Here is a 16,121-nt window from a genome sequence, read left to right as displayed (position 1 = left end):
TATTATCCTGTTGCTTATCCTGATTACCTGCACCGGATCCGTGTGTGTGATCTGACCCGCATTCCAGTGGTGCAATCCCGGAGTTTCTCCGCCGTTGTGAAGCGGAGCTACGTCGATGGTCGCATTGAGGCCTAACCCAGCAGGGAAGCCGGGGTCTCGAGTGCTGGCTCTGCCGGGTCCGAGTTGAATAACAACGGACTGCTGAATGTGGTTGGGTCCGGTCTCTGGAACACTCAGACTTTTTTGATTGTTCTGCTACCATCAGCTGCCTGGTGCCCTACAGTAGGTGAGGTGATGAGTGACGCACGGTGCTGTGTCGTGGGGGTCTCTGACCGGGGGTTCGGCATTCATATCGCAGATTCCTCCGGGTCGGTGCCTCGCTGCGTACTACTGCTCGCTAACCGTCAGTCCCTCATGGCTTACTCCTGCTCCTCCTAATTTTGCCCCGGAGAAGGCGCCTCTCCGTGGGGACCACCATGTTGGAGGACGAAAAGCATCTAGCGGAGCAGGCTCGAACTGGCCCGTCACTGCGAACGGTGCTGGAGGCACTCATGGCACTTAAGGGGACTATTGAAGTCCAGACTTGCAGTTTGTTGTCTTCGACGGATGGACTCACAGGCCTGAGACCGGCGAACCGGCAGCCAGCCTGCTTTTCAATAGATGTTTCGGAGACGTATTTTGACCCGGCGCTGGAAGCAGGGGTTGCCCCTATTGTAGTGGATCTACATGACTGTACTGTGCCTGGTCACCCAATGGAACCGTTGGAACCCCCGATTATGTATCCCTCGGAACATTTACATGTCGTCCTCATTTTGGAACCTTCTACTTTCTATTGTTTGCTGTTTCGGACCGTGTCGACTCCCCTCCCCTCTCGGTCTTTCAAGATGGCGGATGGGGTAAAGCTTGGCTTCCGAGGCAGGGAGGAGCAACATTGGTATCAGCCATCTACATTGGGACCTGCCGTTCTTTTCTCATCTGTGTACTTCTGTTCTGCAGACTTTTGCGGTATTTTGTGGAAAGGGCTTTCCTTAATTGACGACTTCAGGGAATTTGATCGAAGGGGCCAGGGTTGAGATTTTATCTGGGTCTCTCATTGTGGCACTATGTTTACCGGGATTGTTTTATTGACTTAACGGAGTCCGGGGCGGGGCTGGCTACGACTGGGGAAGGAGACCGGGAGTCTGTAGAAATATGCCCTCCTCCGATTTCCCTCACCGAGTGGAGTTCTTTGTCTTTTCCTTTCTTCCCTTTCTTCTATATTTCGGGTTCTGGTTACTGGGCGACAGGCACGCTGCAAGGGGGGTGGCCGTAGTCATCAGCAGGGGTGCAGGGTGTGGGGGTGTGGGGATGGGTGTTCTTTTTTATTTTTGTTCTATGGCCTCTTTTCTTCCTTCTCTTCCCTTGTCTTTTCTTCTTTTTCCTTTTCCGGGTTAGTGTAGTGGGTTCGGCTTTCCTTACATCCTTGTTTCTACATCTGTACCTTGACTTTTCTGAGGTTTTGGTGCTAAGGGGCGGACAATAATGATGGCGTAGACGAATAAGAATGTGCCAGTTTATCCTGATGTCGTATGTCTTAACGCCGTTGACTTACATGATAGCGAGCTTATTTTGGACACGTTGTTCTTTTGCTCGCCCCCCCTTTGTGATCCGAGACACTGTACGACACCTGATCCTTTCTACTTACTACTGTAAAATGAAAACCTTCTATCCTGTTTCCGAATTGAACCGCCTTTGCAACCGATGCGCTTTGTGGATGGAGTCCCTATGCTCCCCAGGGAGGCGGGTTTGAAGTTGGATTGTAATAACGTACTGAAATGCTTAGCGGCCAGCCCTGGGGGTTGTAGGCCCGTGTCTGTATTTGATTGCAAATGTTAAATAAAGGTTTTCAAAAACAAAAAAACAAAAAAGAAGTGCACCTGCACCTGTTTCAAAGCGACAACCCTAATAACATAGCAAACCCAATGTACACCTGTTTGAATGTGTGAATGAAGCCAACCCGGATGAACACTTAAAGCCTAGGAAGGAACACCCCTCTGAACCCTAAATTCAAGGGACTGGTGGGCGGCCAAAAATACTATCTACGAGGTACCATTGCCACCAAGACAAAATGGTGGCAGGTACCTCAAAATGCCCAGTTATAAACCCCTTGGGCTACAAAAGTAGTCCACAAAATGTACAATCCCATGAGCAGTCAACAGGCTGATCCAGTTCCCCAAATTACCTGAAGGGCAGACCTCCCTTTGGTCAGCTACCCCCCAAACCCTCATTGGAGATGAGGGGGAGCAGCACAGACCACTGGCATCAAATTTGTGTGAAAAAGGTGCGCATAACAAAACAACCTAGGCCTTTGCCTTACAAAACTAAAGCTTCTCTATACAAAGTTGCTCACCTACGTTAAGCTACCCCCACCCCTAAAATCTCCCTCCCCATAACAACTTAATACAGTAATAGTGTACTTGCTCCGGAGCTGCTGAACTGCGACCTTTAAACTCCCCAACCTCTTTACTTCAACTATTATCCTCTAATCACCTAAACGTCCTACAGAACCATTGACTTCCTTGCTAGTACAGGCGTGAACTTATCTACCCGTTCAATAAACTTCGGTAAACAATGGCAATTTCTTAGCCAAACCCCACCCAGAAAATAGAAAGGACTCAATGCCTTTTTCTGACCCCCCCCCCGACTACATGGATCAAATGGAAGTTTAATAATTTAGCTAAACCCAGCTTTAGCTGCAGCAAGTACAGTTCCATATCCATGAAGGACACCGTCCCCCTGGAAAAATTCCACGTCCTCATAGTGCAGTTCTGTATTTTCCACCCTACTTACTCCAATCTCCCTACTTTGTAGAGCTTCCTCATGGCCTTGATTATAGCTGCCGGACAATTTGCCCCTTTTGAGACTCTCCTAGGTACCAACTCCGTCCAAAGCACATGGCAACCTACCCAACTTCTGTTGATCTCCTTCAAGTCCTCCCTCATGGCTTTTAGCTAGGCTAAATCTTTCTGTACCACAAACTTGTTCTCACCTAAGTGTAACTGCAATATATCCAGGCACCCGTCCCCAACCAGCATCCTTTTCAAACATGGTATCAACTCCCTCCATCTCATGCCCCGTTCCCAAGTCAATTGATGAGGCACATGCCAACATTAGAGCCCAAATTCATCCCATGTGCACTGGACTTGGACTACCGCTCAGCCCACTTTACAAAGGAATGGTCCACAATCCAGATATTCAAACTGATAGCTGAGGGCCCCGGGAACGATAGACACAAAAGTTGACAACCTGACAATATCTCAACAATTCCCCTCCCCCTCTAACATAATGCTGAAAATAGTTGGATGATCATCTTTCCAAACTCAATATCCTTTCTCTGCTTCACCATGTCTACCCGCTTCTGTAGCCATCCCTATTCTAAAAGAATGTGTACTGAAACCCGGTGCATCTAGGCCAATGAGGGCCAATCCTTTGCGCAATATCCACAACAGCTGGAAAGCGGACACTGGCTTGCCAGCCTCGTGCTGAAAGATCCTCCCCCCCTCTGTACTGACCGAGGCTTAAGAGCCAACCTCCATCTAACTGGGCAAAGCATGGTTCCAGGATAAAGAAGTAGCAGATTGCTCTAGTCCTGACCCCTTTGGTCTGTTAGCCCTTCTGCACAACCACTGATTCCCTCCCAGATTGTCCCCAGGTTCCCTTTACTCCCCCAGAGGCTCAGACACCCAAAACGAACCAAAGAACATCCATGCCATAAGGGTGGAAAACCACACAGCCTCACTGTTCCTGGCAGTCCCTTAAGCACTTTGCATAGTGTGCCCAAAGGCCTCTTCTTAGAATCCAACTGACCCGTCACCCTGGACCACACTTCGAAGATCCTCTTACTGAGCTTGCCTGGGGAAGGATCATAGCCCCACCAAAGCTTACCCATAAAGGCAATATCCACCAGCTTTCCGGAAATTGATACCAAGGACTGGCCTTTCTCAATCAACGTCATGATGAACTAGACTATGTCTTCCACCCTAGCCCATGTATCTGTCCTCCTCTGAGCCCCCCTGACAAGAACTACACCCATGCTTGGGAATATGCTGCACCCTTAGATATTACTAGTGAAAACTCTACCAATTGAAGGATATTTTTTCTCCTACTGTCCATAAGTCTTGTGGTATTCTGGTCCTAATTGTACGCCTCCTTGGCCAGCCCATCGTCTCTCTCCCACTGTGAACGAGACAAATCATCCGCTATATCATTGTCCACACCTGGCACATGTCTGGCTCTGAATACCGCATCAAATTGTAGGCATTTCAACTCCCAAATCCCCACCTGCACCACTGACATGTTTTCTATTAGAAAAAGAACACTCTTGTGTGCTAACTATCCTCCCTACAATGTCACCTCTACCACCAAAGGAAACAATTTCAAAAATGCAATGCTGTGGTCGCCCCGTTTCCACAGTCGCAGCCATTCCTCAGTGCACCAATTACCCTGCCAATACAGGCCAAATCACAAACCTCCTGAAGCATCTGAAAAAATCTGTATCACCCAGTCCACCTCTGTCAAAGCTGCTTGGGGAATACGGTTAAAAGATTGGAGAAAAACTCGCCATATCCTCAAGTTCTCCTTAACACCCGCTGACAACCTCACATGATGGAGCAGCAATGGCAGAACTGAAAGTGCCAACCCTAACCTCCTACAGAAGGTCCTTCCTGCTCTCACCACTCTGCATGCAAAGTTCAAATGCCCCAACGGGACTTACACCTCTTTCATTGTGACTTTCGCTTTAGACAACATCGCATCCAGCAGCTCCTGCATAGTTCTTTTCTTACCCTTTGGCAATCTGGCTTCCATTACCCCTGAAACAATTTTGATTTTCACCAAGGGCACCCGAGGTCCCTAAGAGCTACTGGAAACTTAATAATCTGTGGAACAAGGGTTCCCCATGAATAAGAAGTCATCCAAGTAATATGTCATGGGCTTGTGACCTGTGTAATTTATGAAAAGCCATTGCAAGAAGGTGCTGAAGCACTCAAAAAGTGCACATGAATGAGAGCAGCCCCTGGGACCGCCTTTTCAACATACCATTTTCCCTCACACTGAATCCCCAGCAGCTGAAAGCCAGCAAGGTGAACCGGCAACAAACAGAAGGCGGACTTAATGTCACTCTTCGCCATAAGCACCCCCTGTTCTACTTTCTCCACTAAAAATAAAGCCATATCGACAGATGAATAAGTGACTGAAACGTGTTCCTCTCCGAATTCATTTCACAGACCAGCCCTCTTGCCAAGAGAGATGTTGAAATAGCCTAAGCTGGCCTGGATCTTTTTTGGGCAACCTCAAATTCTTCTTCTTTTGAGCCTTCTTTGGACCTTAGCTCCCTATGAGATAGCTTCATCATCTCTACGTATTCTCTCTTCCATATTCTTTCCATGAGGTGACCTTCTAACAGCTTTCATATAACCATGCATGACAGTTTATTTAGTTTTAACTCTTAACCATCCAGCTTGTCCCCCTTCCCTCGTCCTCTACCTTGCTATCCTGTTTTGTTTCGCCACTTTCAGCTCCAACTGACTTGTCTGTCCCTTTCACAGAAGACCTCGGCTGTTCCTTACCTGGCTCTGTTATCCCTTTGCTGCCTTGTAATCCGTTTGTTGTTCCCCACCACTGAGTCACTTGCACTCACATTTTGTTCGTTTTGCCGGCACCAGTGAGGCCTCGCAGACAACAGGTAGGCCTGGTGTGCATTAAATTCCAGCTGGGGAAGGCCTCAATGCTCCCCAGCTGCTCCCTCACATCTCTGAGTATGGGAGCGGCCCCTCCTACTCACCTGGCTCAAAACACGCTCGGGGGTCCGGCATGGTGGGGAACACGCAATACTGCAGCTGCGATCCCCTCTGCTGCTTTCCTCATGGGGCAAACGCTATGCTGCAGTGCCCCCTCTACCACAAGGTTGAGGCGCCCGCGTCTTCCAAGAGCTTCATGGCCGGCTCCAGCATCTCCTCGCTGGATAAATTTGCTGATATCACAGTAAGCCCATTGACTTATTCCCACCAAAAGTGCAGCGTATGACACTCCAAACTATGTATATTCACAAAAAATGCTATCTACCAAAGCCAAAAACGCTATCTACGAGGTACCAGCCACCATGTCACCAAGACAAAATGGTATCTGGTACCGCATAATGCCTGGTTATAAACCCCTTGAGCTACAAAATTAGGTCAAAAAACGCACAAACCCCTTAGCAGTCGTCAGACTGCTTAACTTCCCCAAATTACTGGGGGGCAGACCTCCCTTTGGTCTGCTGCCCCCAAAATACCCATTCCAAATCCATACCGTGCGTCAGGATGCACCCCAACAGAGACATCCGGAAAGGCAGAAGGGCATGGGAAGCGGGAAGAAAGACAAGGGTATAAAGGTTCACATAGTTACATATCAAACTGAGGATGTATAATCATGAGTAAATACCATGACACAATATTTACTGATCCTAATGGACATACAAAAGCGTTTGTAGAGTTATCATGAGGGTTAACCATTGACTCCATTTCACACTAACTACATTGTGTGAGCACAGTTACATTTTGTGTCTGTCTGACCCTGCCTTTCAGCTGCAAATGCAGGCAGGCCCAGGTTAATTGCACATCAGAGTTGTTTATGTTTCCTCACTTCACCGAGCAAGAGAGTGAAGCTGCTAGAACAGACAGTGTGGGATGCGTTCAGTGTCCAAGGATGAGAAAGTGAAGAAATCTGCCTCAGCTCTCATCGGAGCCTGACCAGCTCTGTTGTGTGACCTCAATGCAGAGAGTGCAGCCAGCACCTACAGTGCAGATGAAGGGAGGGGGAGCTTCTAGAATTCTCCTCCTTGTTAGTAAAGAGGATAAAGACGGATACCTCTTGGCGCTTCGAAAGGAACTTTCCCGGGAGTGGATGCACTGCCCAGGGCTATTGTGCCCAGTTGAGACTCTCCCTCCTGAAATTACCAACGGGTTTCCCAGTCGTGCTGGCAAGAATGATAGACAGACAGCCAGTGAAGTATTACAAGTTTTAAGTATTCATTCTTGGGTGTATGCAGTTATCTTTCTAAGCATTTATTCTTGTGTATATACATTCACTGTACAGATATGGTGGTCCTAGATGTTAACTCTACACACAATTCTTGATATTATTTCGTAAAACTTAATTCAATTCTTATTCCACATGCAAAGTTAATCCTGCAATGAAGAATTGCAGACAAAAAGGAGAAAACAATAGCCCAAAATAAACAAATGTCCAACTCACACAGAAACGGTGTTTCAAACGTTTTAAAAGTAGAGGAAAAAGACTCTACTGTTTATTCTAAATAAAATTCCTCATCATGGTACAATATACAAATATACAATTTAGGAAAACAGGGGGTTACCAAAGGGTAGGGTGCATAGAGTGAGAAATTGGTGCTCATGTAGGATAGAAAAGGACCAAGATGGTCAAAGGATGGTAAATTTCAAATGTTTCTTGAGTCCAAGGTTAAATAATCCTTGGCAAGATTCTGGAGGAGCCTGCCCTCAATGATTATAACGCAAAAAATGTCAATCTTTCTTGCTATATTACGGCAAACAGTTCATCCGTTGATTCTTATTTTCCAAGGGGGTGGGGGTCAGGGGCACAAAAGATGCAGGCTCCAGGTAAGGGGAAGGTTGTCGACGTTTCAGTGGGGCTCTGTCTGCTGGCAACAGAGCTCCACTTACAGCCCGCGCAGTCCGACATAGGAGACGCAGCGTGTAAACTGTTCGACAAACCAACCAATACCCACCCGTCGCCACTGATAGCGAGGTACTCGAGAGGACGTTTGGACGGCTTTCAAAAACCCATTAGATTTTTCGCACATGGCACACCATTAAAGGGTGTCCGCCCACACCGCTGGGGTTACATGAATTCAATGTAACTTAGCTCCCTCCCTTCACCACCCCGTCCTGATGAAGACCCGTTCATGAGGATATCAACTGCCCTTCTTATCCTTGGGTCGAAACGTCGACAACCTTCCCCTTACCTGGAGCCTGCATCTTTTGTGCCCCTGTCCCCCACCCCCTTGGAAAATCAGAATCAACGGATGAACTGTTTGCCGTAATATAGCAAGAAAGATTGACATTTTTTGCCTTATAATCATTGAGGGCAGGCTCCTCCAGAATCTTGCCAAGGATTATTTAACCTTGGACTCAAGAAACATTTGAAATTTACCATCCTTTGACCATCTTGGTCCTTTTCTATCCTACACGAGCACCAATTTCTCACTCTATGCACTTTACCCTTTGGTAACCCCCTGTTTTCCTAAATTGTATATTTGTATATTGTACCATGATGAGGAATTTTATTTAGAATAAACAGTAGAGTCTTTTTCCTCTACTTTTAAAACGTTTGAAACACCGTTTCTGTGTGAGTTGGACATTTGTTTATTTTGGGCTATTGTTTTCTCCTTTTTGTCTCCAATTCTTCATTGCAGGATTAACTTCGCATGTGGAATAAGAATTGAATTAAGTTTTACGAAATAATATCAAGAATTGTGTGTAGAGTTAACGTCTAGGACCACCATATCTGTAACGCTCAATACCCAGGTCCTAGGACTTTCTTTGGGTCACCCCGAATATAATAACGTATACATTCACTGTATGCATTTATTTTACATGTGCATTATTGCCATTTGATAAATGGGAACGTGCTGCAATATATATATTCTCCTTTACCTTGCAAATGAGTGTTGAGCTTTGTTTATGTTGTGTCCAGGTGTTTTGAAGTCTTGCTCAGGTGTTTTGAAGAAAAGCAAAACTGTTAGCATAGCAGATAGTGATTGAAGGCAGGCAGTGACCTAAGTGGCTATCAATCCACAATTTCTTTGTTTTTACTGATGCAACTTCTGATTTATGCGATTTCCGTAAATGCAATTAGTGAATCTACACAGGTAGGTCCACTATTTTATGGTACCTGCCAGAGAAGAATTTGTTGTGAGTAGAGGAAAAATAAACAAACTTGCAGACTTTCTTTGAAGAGTTCTTTTTAAGGCAGTTTTTAATAAGAGCATTTTGTGACTTGGTTCATGGGCCAGGATTAAAACATTTATAACTTTGCAAAGCAACCAAATTAGCTGTAGCCTGCAGGCAGAGGTAAATATTAATGTGGGGATTTATGGTAAAAATTAAATCCAGAGTGAACCTCACTTTATTGGTGGGAGACAGTTTGTTTGTGTAGGCCTTCCAGACTGGAAAGGAGGTTCATTGGGACTGAGTCTAGTCTAATCCAGTGTTTAAGTCGCCTCAAACAATCAGATGCATGTATATGATGGTGAATGATCTTCAGTCAAGTTCAGTAGGTAAGTAAGGAAGGTGTTGCAAACTTGGAGGGGAGCAGGATATAAAAAGGAAATATTCTTGTACTGCATGAGAAATCTTGCATTGTATCAATAGTGGGGAACCATCAAAACCTCTTCCGAGTTGGGCTGTCTTGATGTCCAGGCCCCCAGAAGGGCTTAGTTTTATGGAAGGTGAGCAATATTCTCTATTCCTGCGGCCCGTGGAGTGAGTGGGCGTTGTGACGAGTTGCTTTTGTCCGCGGTTGGCGAGGTTATCCATAAGGGTTGTGGAGTTGTTGTCGTTGTTGTTCTCAAGGTGAAAGTTCAGGTCTCCGAGGAGGATGTAGTCGGTGGAGGTCAGGGCGTGCATGCTGATGAAGTCGGCGATGGAGTCGCTGAACTGGGGGCAGGGTCCGGGGGGACGGTAGACGAGGGTGCCTCTGAGGGTGGCGTTGGGGTCTGTATGGAAGTGCATGTGTTCGGCGATGCTGAGCGCAACGTCGGTTCTAGTCGAGACCCTGATGCTGTTCTTGTGGACGATGGGGATTCGTCCTCCGACTCCGTTGGTGCGGTCTCTGCGGGTGATCTTATAGCTGTCTGGGATGGCTTTGACGATGTCGGGTGCGGAGGAGTCGTTCAACCAGGTCTCTGTCAGGAAGGTGACATCCGGGGATGTTGTGTTGAGCAAATCCCAGAGTTTGACGGCGTGTTTGCGTGCGGAGCGGGTGTTCAGTAGTATGCATCATAGGTGGGTGCAGTCTTTCTTGGCTGGTGGTTCGTCGGGTCTGAGGCTGGTGTAGCTGCAGTTCCGGCAGGTGAAGGGACCGTGTGTGCGTTTCGAGGCGTCCTTGACGCAGGTGTGAGTTCGTCCGGGGTTGAGAGCTTGGAGTGTGCTGGCATCGTACCGGCAGCGGTCGTCGTGGCGGGAGCAGGGGCCTGGTGTTCTGGCACTGGGCGCGGTCCAGGCGCGGACGGGCACAGACGGGCTTGCCTTAGGCATGCCTATGGCGCACCAGCAGTGTGGCCGAACAGCGGCCGGCATATATGGGGAGGTGGGAGGGAGGAGTAGCTGTTAGGCGGGAGGCGGGGGCAGTGAATGGGCAGTCGGGGGGGGCGGAGCCGCAGGGGACGAAGCGGTGGGGGAGGAGAGGGCTGATGAAGCGAACAGAGGGAAGGGCACAAGATCGAGGGGAAATCGGGTGTCACAGAAGGCAAAGGGGCACAAAAAGCAAGGGGGAAACGAGTGGCACTGAAGGCAAATGGGCACAAAGATCGAGGGGAAAACGGGTGTCAGAGAAGGCAAAGGGCACAAAGATTGAGGGGGAAAATGGGTGTCACAGAAGGCAAAAGGGCAGAGAAATACAGGGGAAAAGAGTGGCACAAAAGACAAGGGGGATATGAGTGGAGCAAGACGCAAGAGGGCACAGAAATACAGGGGCAGCTTAGAGACAGAAGGCAAAACAGGCAGAGAGGCAAGGGGACAGCGAGGGGAACAGAGGGAAAACTGGGCAGAGAGATACGGGGACAGCGGGGGGAACAGAGGGAAAAACGGCACAGATCCAGTACAGGCAGTGGGGGAAGACAGAGAACAGCAGTCGCGGAAAAAGCGGAGATAAACAACTTACGGCCTACCACTGGACACCAGGGATGAGGCGCAGGTGGTAGCCTGTGGGTGGAGGAGGGCCTTGAACTTCCTCAGCAGCAGCGGCTATGGCTGGGAGACACAGGCGGTGCTGTGCTGAGGGGAGTGACCTACCTGATGGGGTCAAGGGTCGCTCCCACAGGACAAAGCCCAGCCCGCAGTGTCCCCATCACTGCCCGGCACCCGTGGTCTCAGGGCGCCCACACGTGCAACATAATGACGTCCAAAAGGAAAGACCAGCAGTCATCCAAACCTGCCTCTGCCTGGGTCAGATGGAAGCATCTTGCTTGACAGGGCCCCCGGGGCTATATTCCAGTTTTCGAGGGGTAAGGGGGCACCACAGCAGTCCCAAAGCCTCTGCATGAGAAGATGGGGCAGCCAGATCCCAACAGGCCCACGTCAGCCCCTGCGCCCCTAACCTCAGAGCAGGCTCCTTAGGGCCTGCTATTGCTCGTAACTAGGCAAGTGGGCAACAAGCAGGGTCCTTACCCCAGCCCAGGGTCCACAAGCCCGCAGGGAGGCCCACCTCTTGCCCTGTCACTCACCTGGGGACTGCTACCACAGGACTGTCTGTCGGGCGATCCCAGCTCTCAGGACAGGAGCGCCAGCCATCGCCGACCCCCGAAACAGCAGTGTTCCCACTAAAGACTTACCGCACAAGGGATCGGACACTCACCGGCCACACGGCCTCCGCGGGTTGAATCTCTCACTCGTCAGGGTTCACCAGCAGCGCCATTCTATTCCCTGCTGCGCATACGTCCAAGCCTTCTCGTCGGCGCCACTCCCTGGGTGCATCCAACTCCCCTAGTTGAAGCAGGAGGTCACTGCCACAGCAGGGCACCAGTCCAGACCCCGAACAGGGCATCAGTAGCGCAGGATGCCTTAGGATTACACAGGGTAATCCTCTATTCAAATGGTATGGCCATCTTGCCTGGCTAAGCCCCCAATTGCGTGTTAAATATGGAGGGCTGTTACTCTTATCATGCATTTACCATAATGCATTGGGGCAAACTGAGTGTTGGGATGTGAGGCTGTGTTCTCCCACTCCCTTAAGTTAATGAGCTGACGAGATCTATCTGATATACCTGCGCTCAGTGAGTGGTACAGAGACCTGAGAAGACTTTGAGCAACATTTACAGCGCCCCCAAAGTGATGTGTTGCTCTCTATTGGTGAAACACAACTATCCTTAAACACGTGTCTAGAGATACACAGCACTGGCTGCACCAACACGGATGAAAAACTAAAGACTGTTACTGAAGTACGTGTTTTCATGCACTGCCTTTACCCTAATTCATCAGGGTGAATTGAGTGCTGGGATGTGAGGCAGTGTGCTCCCACCCTCCTTTTGTTTTAACTACGGCAGGTGCCTGGGTACTAGTCTACCACCCCCCATTTATTTAATTTGAATTAGACTTTCCAATTGTTTCATATGGATTTTTTTTTTGCAGTAACTTTAGTTCCCTACAAATGTTATCTTCATTTGGGTTATTTTTTCTTATAGCTTTTTTCTCATTGTAACTAACCTGCTTGGAGAAAATCTTTTGTGTTGTATATTTAATACATACATTTCTGTGAGGAAACCCTTCATCCTTGGGCCAGCTACCATTCCTTTAAGACCTGCATTCCGATTTCATCTGGTTATTTGTGAGAGTACATATTAGGCAGACGTGGGTAGAAATGTATTTGTGATAGGATTTTAACATGGTTAAAGATGCTGTTATGTGTATGGAGCTTTACTGTCTAGATTTAGTCATTTTTGTATCATAATTGTTTTTCATGGAACTGTATGTTTCTTTTTCACATTTTTGTATTTATTAAATGTTTTTGTTCTTTGTACAGAATTGTAAATATAAGAATTATGTTTTTCTTTTTTTGCATTTAGGAACTGAAGCAGTTTAGGAAATGTGTGCTCTAAAATTTGATTCCCAAAATGTATTTATTCTTGGTGCATTTAAAAGTGTAAGCAGAGCATTAATTCCACTAGTCCAGGCATGCTACATTGGTCTACAAATGCAGAGATCTTAGGTGCACATGCATCAAGCAAAATACCAGTCACAAACGGGCCGATTGGCAGAATCGGCCCCTTTGCGACCGGTTTTTAGCCATTTGGTATGCATCAAGCCCAACCTCAATTGCAAAATAGGTAATCGCAAAATTTGCAATTTCCTATTTTGCGAATACATGGGGCACATGCATCAACCTAGTTAGGAAGTGCAAACGGTGCGAATCGGTAAATTCGGCCGTTTGCGCTTCCTAAATACGTTTTTGGGACGCATGAAACATTTGATCAAAATTCGGGTTTTTTTTGCATTTCCTAAAAATGCGAATGCATTTAAGGAATCGCATTTGTGCGATTCCTTAAATGCAATGCATCATTTTTAAAAAAAATGCGAATTTTGAAATAGGAAGTGCAAATTAACACGAGGTTGACCCTCGTGTTAATTTGGGAAATTGTTTCAAAAAGCACAAAAATGCATTTTGAAAAGTGTCATGTTACAGACACACATGTCCTTAGAACATGTGTGTGTGAAACATGCACTTTAAAATACATTTCAGGGGTGCAGGGGGGGGGTCCTTTGGACCCCCCTCTGCACCCTTGCAATGCATCAACAAATTGCGATTTCCTAAACAAAGAAATGCAAAACGGCATTGATTCCTATGGGCCTCTAGGCCCATAGGAATCAATGTAATGCCATTCCTTAATTGCGATTCGCAATTAAGGAATCGCAAATTCCGAAATTTAAGAAATCCTAAAATAAATTTGGATTTCTTGATGCATAGGATTTTGCAATTCCTAAATAGCGATTCCTTAATTTTCGCTATTTAGTAAATGCAAAATCCTAGATTGATGCATGTGCCCCTCAGGGAACTGCAATTTGCGATTCCTTAAATGTAATGCAAGAAGCAATCTGAGATTGAGATTTAGCATTAAGGTATCGCAAATTACCAGTAACTTCAAGTTGGTGGTAATCTGTAATTCCTCAGAAAAGTGCTAGAAATAGCATTTTTTTTAAGTGTCTTGTGGTGCATACACATGCCCTTAGGGCATGTGTGTGCGCCACATATGCACACCTGCTAGTTTTGGGGGTGAATCAGGGTGGCCTTTTGGCCCCCTATCACTCTTAAAATTGCATACCTTTTTAGTAATCACAAATTGCGAGTGGTTTCCCATGCATTCCTATGGGCCTCTAGGCCCATAGAAATAAATAGGAAGGCATTCCCTATTAACGAATTGCAATTTGTGATTCGCTAATAGGGAATGTGTAGGAATCGTAATTTATTTAGCAATTTCTACATGCATAGGGAATTGTGAGTCCTTAATAGCGATTCCTTAAAAATCGCTATTAAGGAATCGCAGTTCATTACATTGATGCATGTACCCCTTAGTTTGTAGCGCACAAAGACCTGAAAGACCCCTAGAAGTAACCATTTCATACATTAAACCTCAACTCAGGCCCTCAGTTGAAGGATGTATAATATATTGCCAAGCAGACGTCAGCCATACCAGATTTATTTTCATTCACACAATGAGCTAAAATTACATTTAATGAATCTACACCCCTGGGATTTGCAGGCAATAGCATGTTTTTTGTTTACACTCTGGAAGATAGCCCATGAAATGTTCTCTGGTTACCAAAGTGTTGGAACTGATCTACTCCTACCCACTTGTGTCGTTGATCTTTACAGGTGCTCGTGTCATCATCGCCTGCAGAGATGTGCCCAAGGGGGAAGCGGCAGCCTGTGAGATCCGCGCAGAAACAGGAAACGAGCAGGTGGTTGTCCGCAAGCTGGACCTGGCAGACACAAAATCTGTCAGGGAATTTGTTGAAAATATCCTCAAAGGTACCACGCAAGAGGAACATTATTTTTCCCATAGTTATAAGTTTATAATTTAGAGTGCTATAAGTGATGGTTAGTACATGGTTGACTAAAATAGCTCCATAGGTGTGCAGATTGTCTTCAGGGCGTCTGTCTACTTGGTAGATTTCCTCCAGTGCAAATGCATGAAATGTTTTGCGAGTTTCAGGCTCCACATTTCCCAAAACGGCGGACCAATTCCTCCTTTCCTAAAATTGGTGCACATTTATAACAATTGTATAACACTGCACCATTCGCCCCGGTTGTGTTAAGCAGTTGACTGCAAAAAGGGTGATTATAGGCTGCATCATGTTACCTGAGGTGTGGCCTCCTTGAACCTTCATGTGCTTGTGGCAGAGACCAGTCACAATGATATGGATGAGTGAGCATCACTCACGAGTTAGCATTTTGGAATTATTCAACCACTACTCTTGTTTCATATTTTTCACAACCTTTGTTCTGCTATGTTAATGCTATCTTATATTTCATTTTCAAGTGGATTAACATTTAGTTGAATATGCTGTAGCTTCCACAGGCAGCCAGGAAAGCCAAGCTCTCCAAGCACTGTCTAGAATAATTGAGATTTAATTACACAACAGAATTGTCCAGCCTACTCTTTTAGGCAACCCTACACCAGTTTTCTAAGGCAAGCTAAAGTTAGGAGCCTTACATGTCATTAGGGACAGGGAACTCTTACCTAGCTCGATGGAAATCTAGAGGAGGCTGAGGCAAGTGATTAAAATTCTGGTTTCAGGCCAGGCCTTATCACAGTGGCCAAGGTGGGAGGTCCATTACAGATTTTGTAGATCGGTAGGTCTCTATGAGATCAACACATTATATTTTGTTAGAGCTATATAGTTAAGACTTGCGGTTTTAAGGCTAGACTCTTTGAATGTTCTAAGAGCATATCAGTATGGATGACGGAGCGACTCTTGAAAAGGTTGACATACTTCTATGCTGGAGTCCAGGGTGCATGCACAAATGTATCTTATCAATGTCTGGCAAATGTTGGAGGTCTCAACATTATGTGGTAACTTATTCACATTTATTTATTCATTCACTCATTGATTCATTTTTTGATACAAGGTCTTTTCTACCTAATACTGTATTAAAGTTGCATGCTTTGTCTTTGCAGACAAAACCACCAAACATTGGAAATGCAATAGGTCTCACATTTGTTTGATTTAGAGCTATTGACATTGTAAATGGCAATGTATTTTCCCTATGTGTTATGGAGTATATGTATGTGGTGTCCAGTGGTGTTATGGGGGTTGTATTGTATTAGTTAGTTGTTGCATTGTGTGATG

General features: G+C 46.4%; 1 protein-coding gene across 1 annotated transcript in view; it reads left to right on the top strand.

Annotated features, from left to right (window-relative positions):
* LOC147689669 (retinol dehydrogenase 12-like) overlaps nucleotides 1–16,121 on the top strand; it is a 191,418-nt gene that overhangs the window by 135,834 nt on the left and 39,463 nt on the right. Inside the window, exon 3 of the mRNA XM_086937131.1 lies at nucleotides 14,644–14,799. Within this exon, the coding sequence (XP_086793257.1) occupies nucleotides 14,644–14,799 (156 nt within the window). The remainder of the gene's footprint in view (nucleotides 1–14,643; nucleotides 14,800–16,121) is intronic.

The sequence above is a fragment of the Lissotriton vulgaris genome, chromosome 9, assembly GCF_964263255.1.
Source record: "Lissotriton vulgaris chromosome 9, aLisVul1.2, whole genome shotgun sequence".
NCBI classification, from domain to species: domain Eukaryota; kingdom Metazoa; phylum Chordata; class Amphibia; order Caudata; family Salamandridae; genus Lissotriton; species Lissotriton vulgaris.
This window is presented reverse-complemented; position numbering and strand designations above follow the sequence as displayed.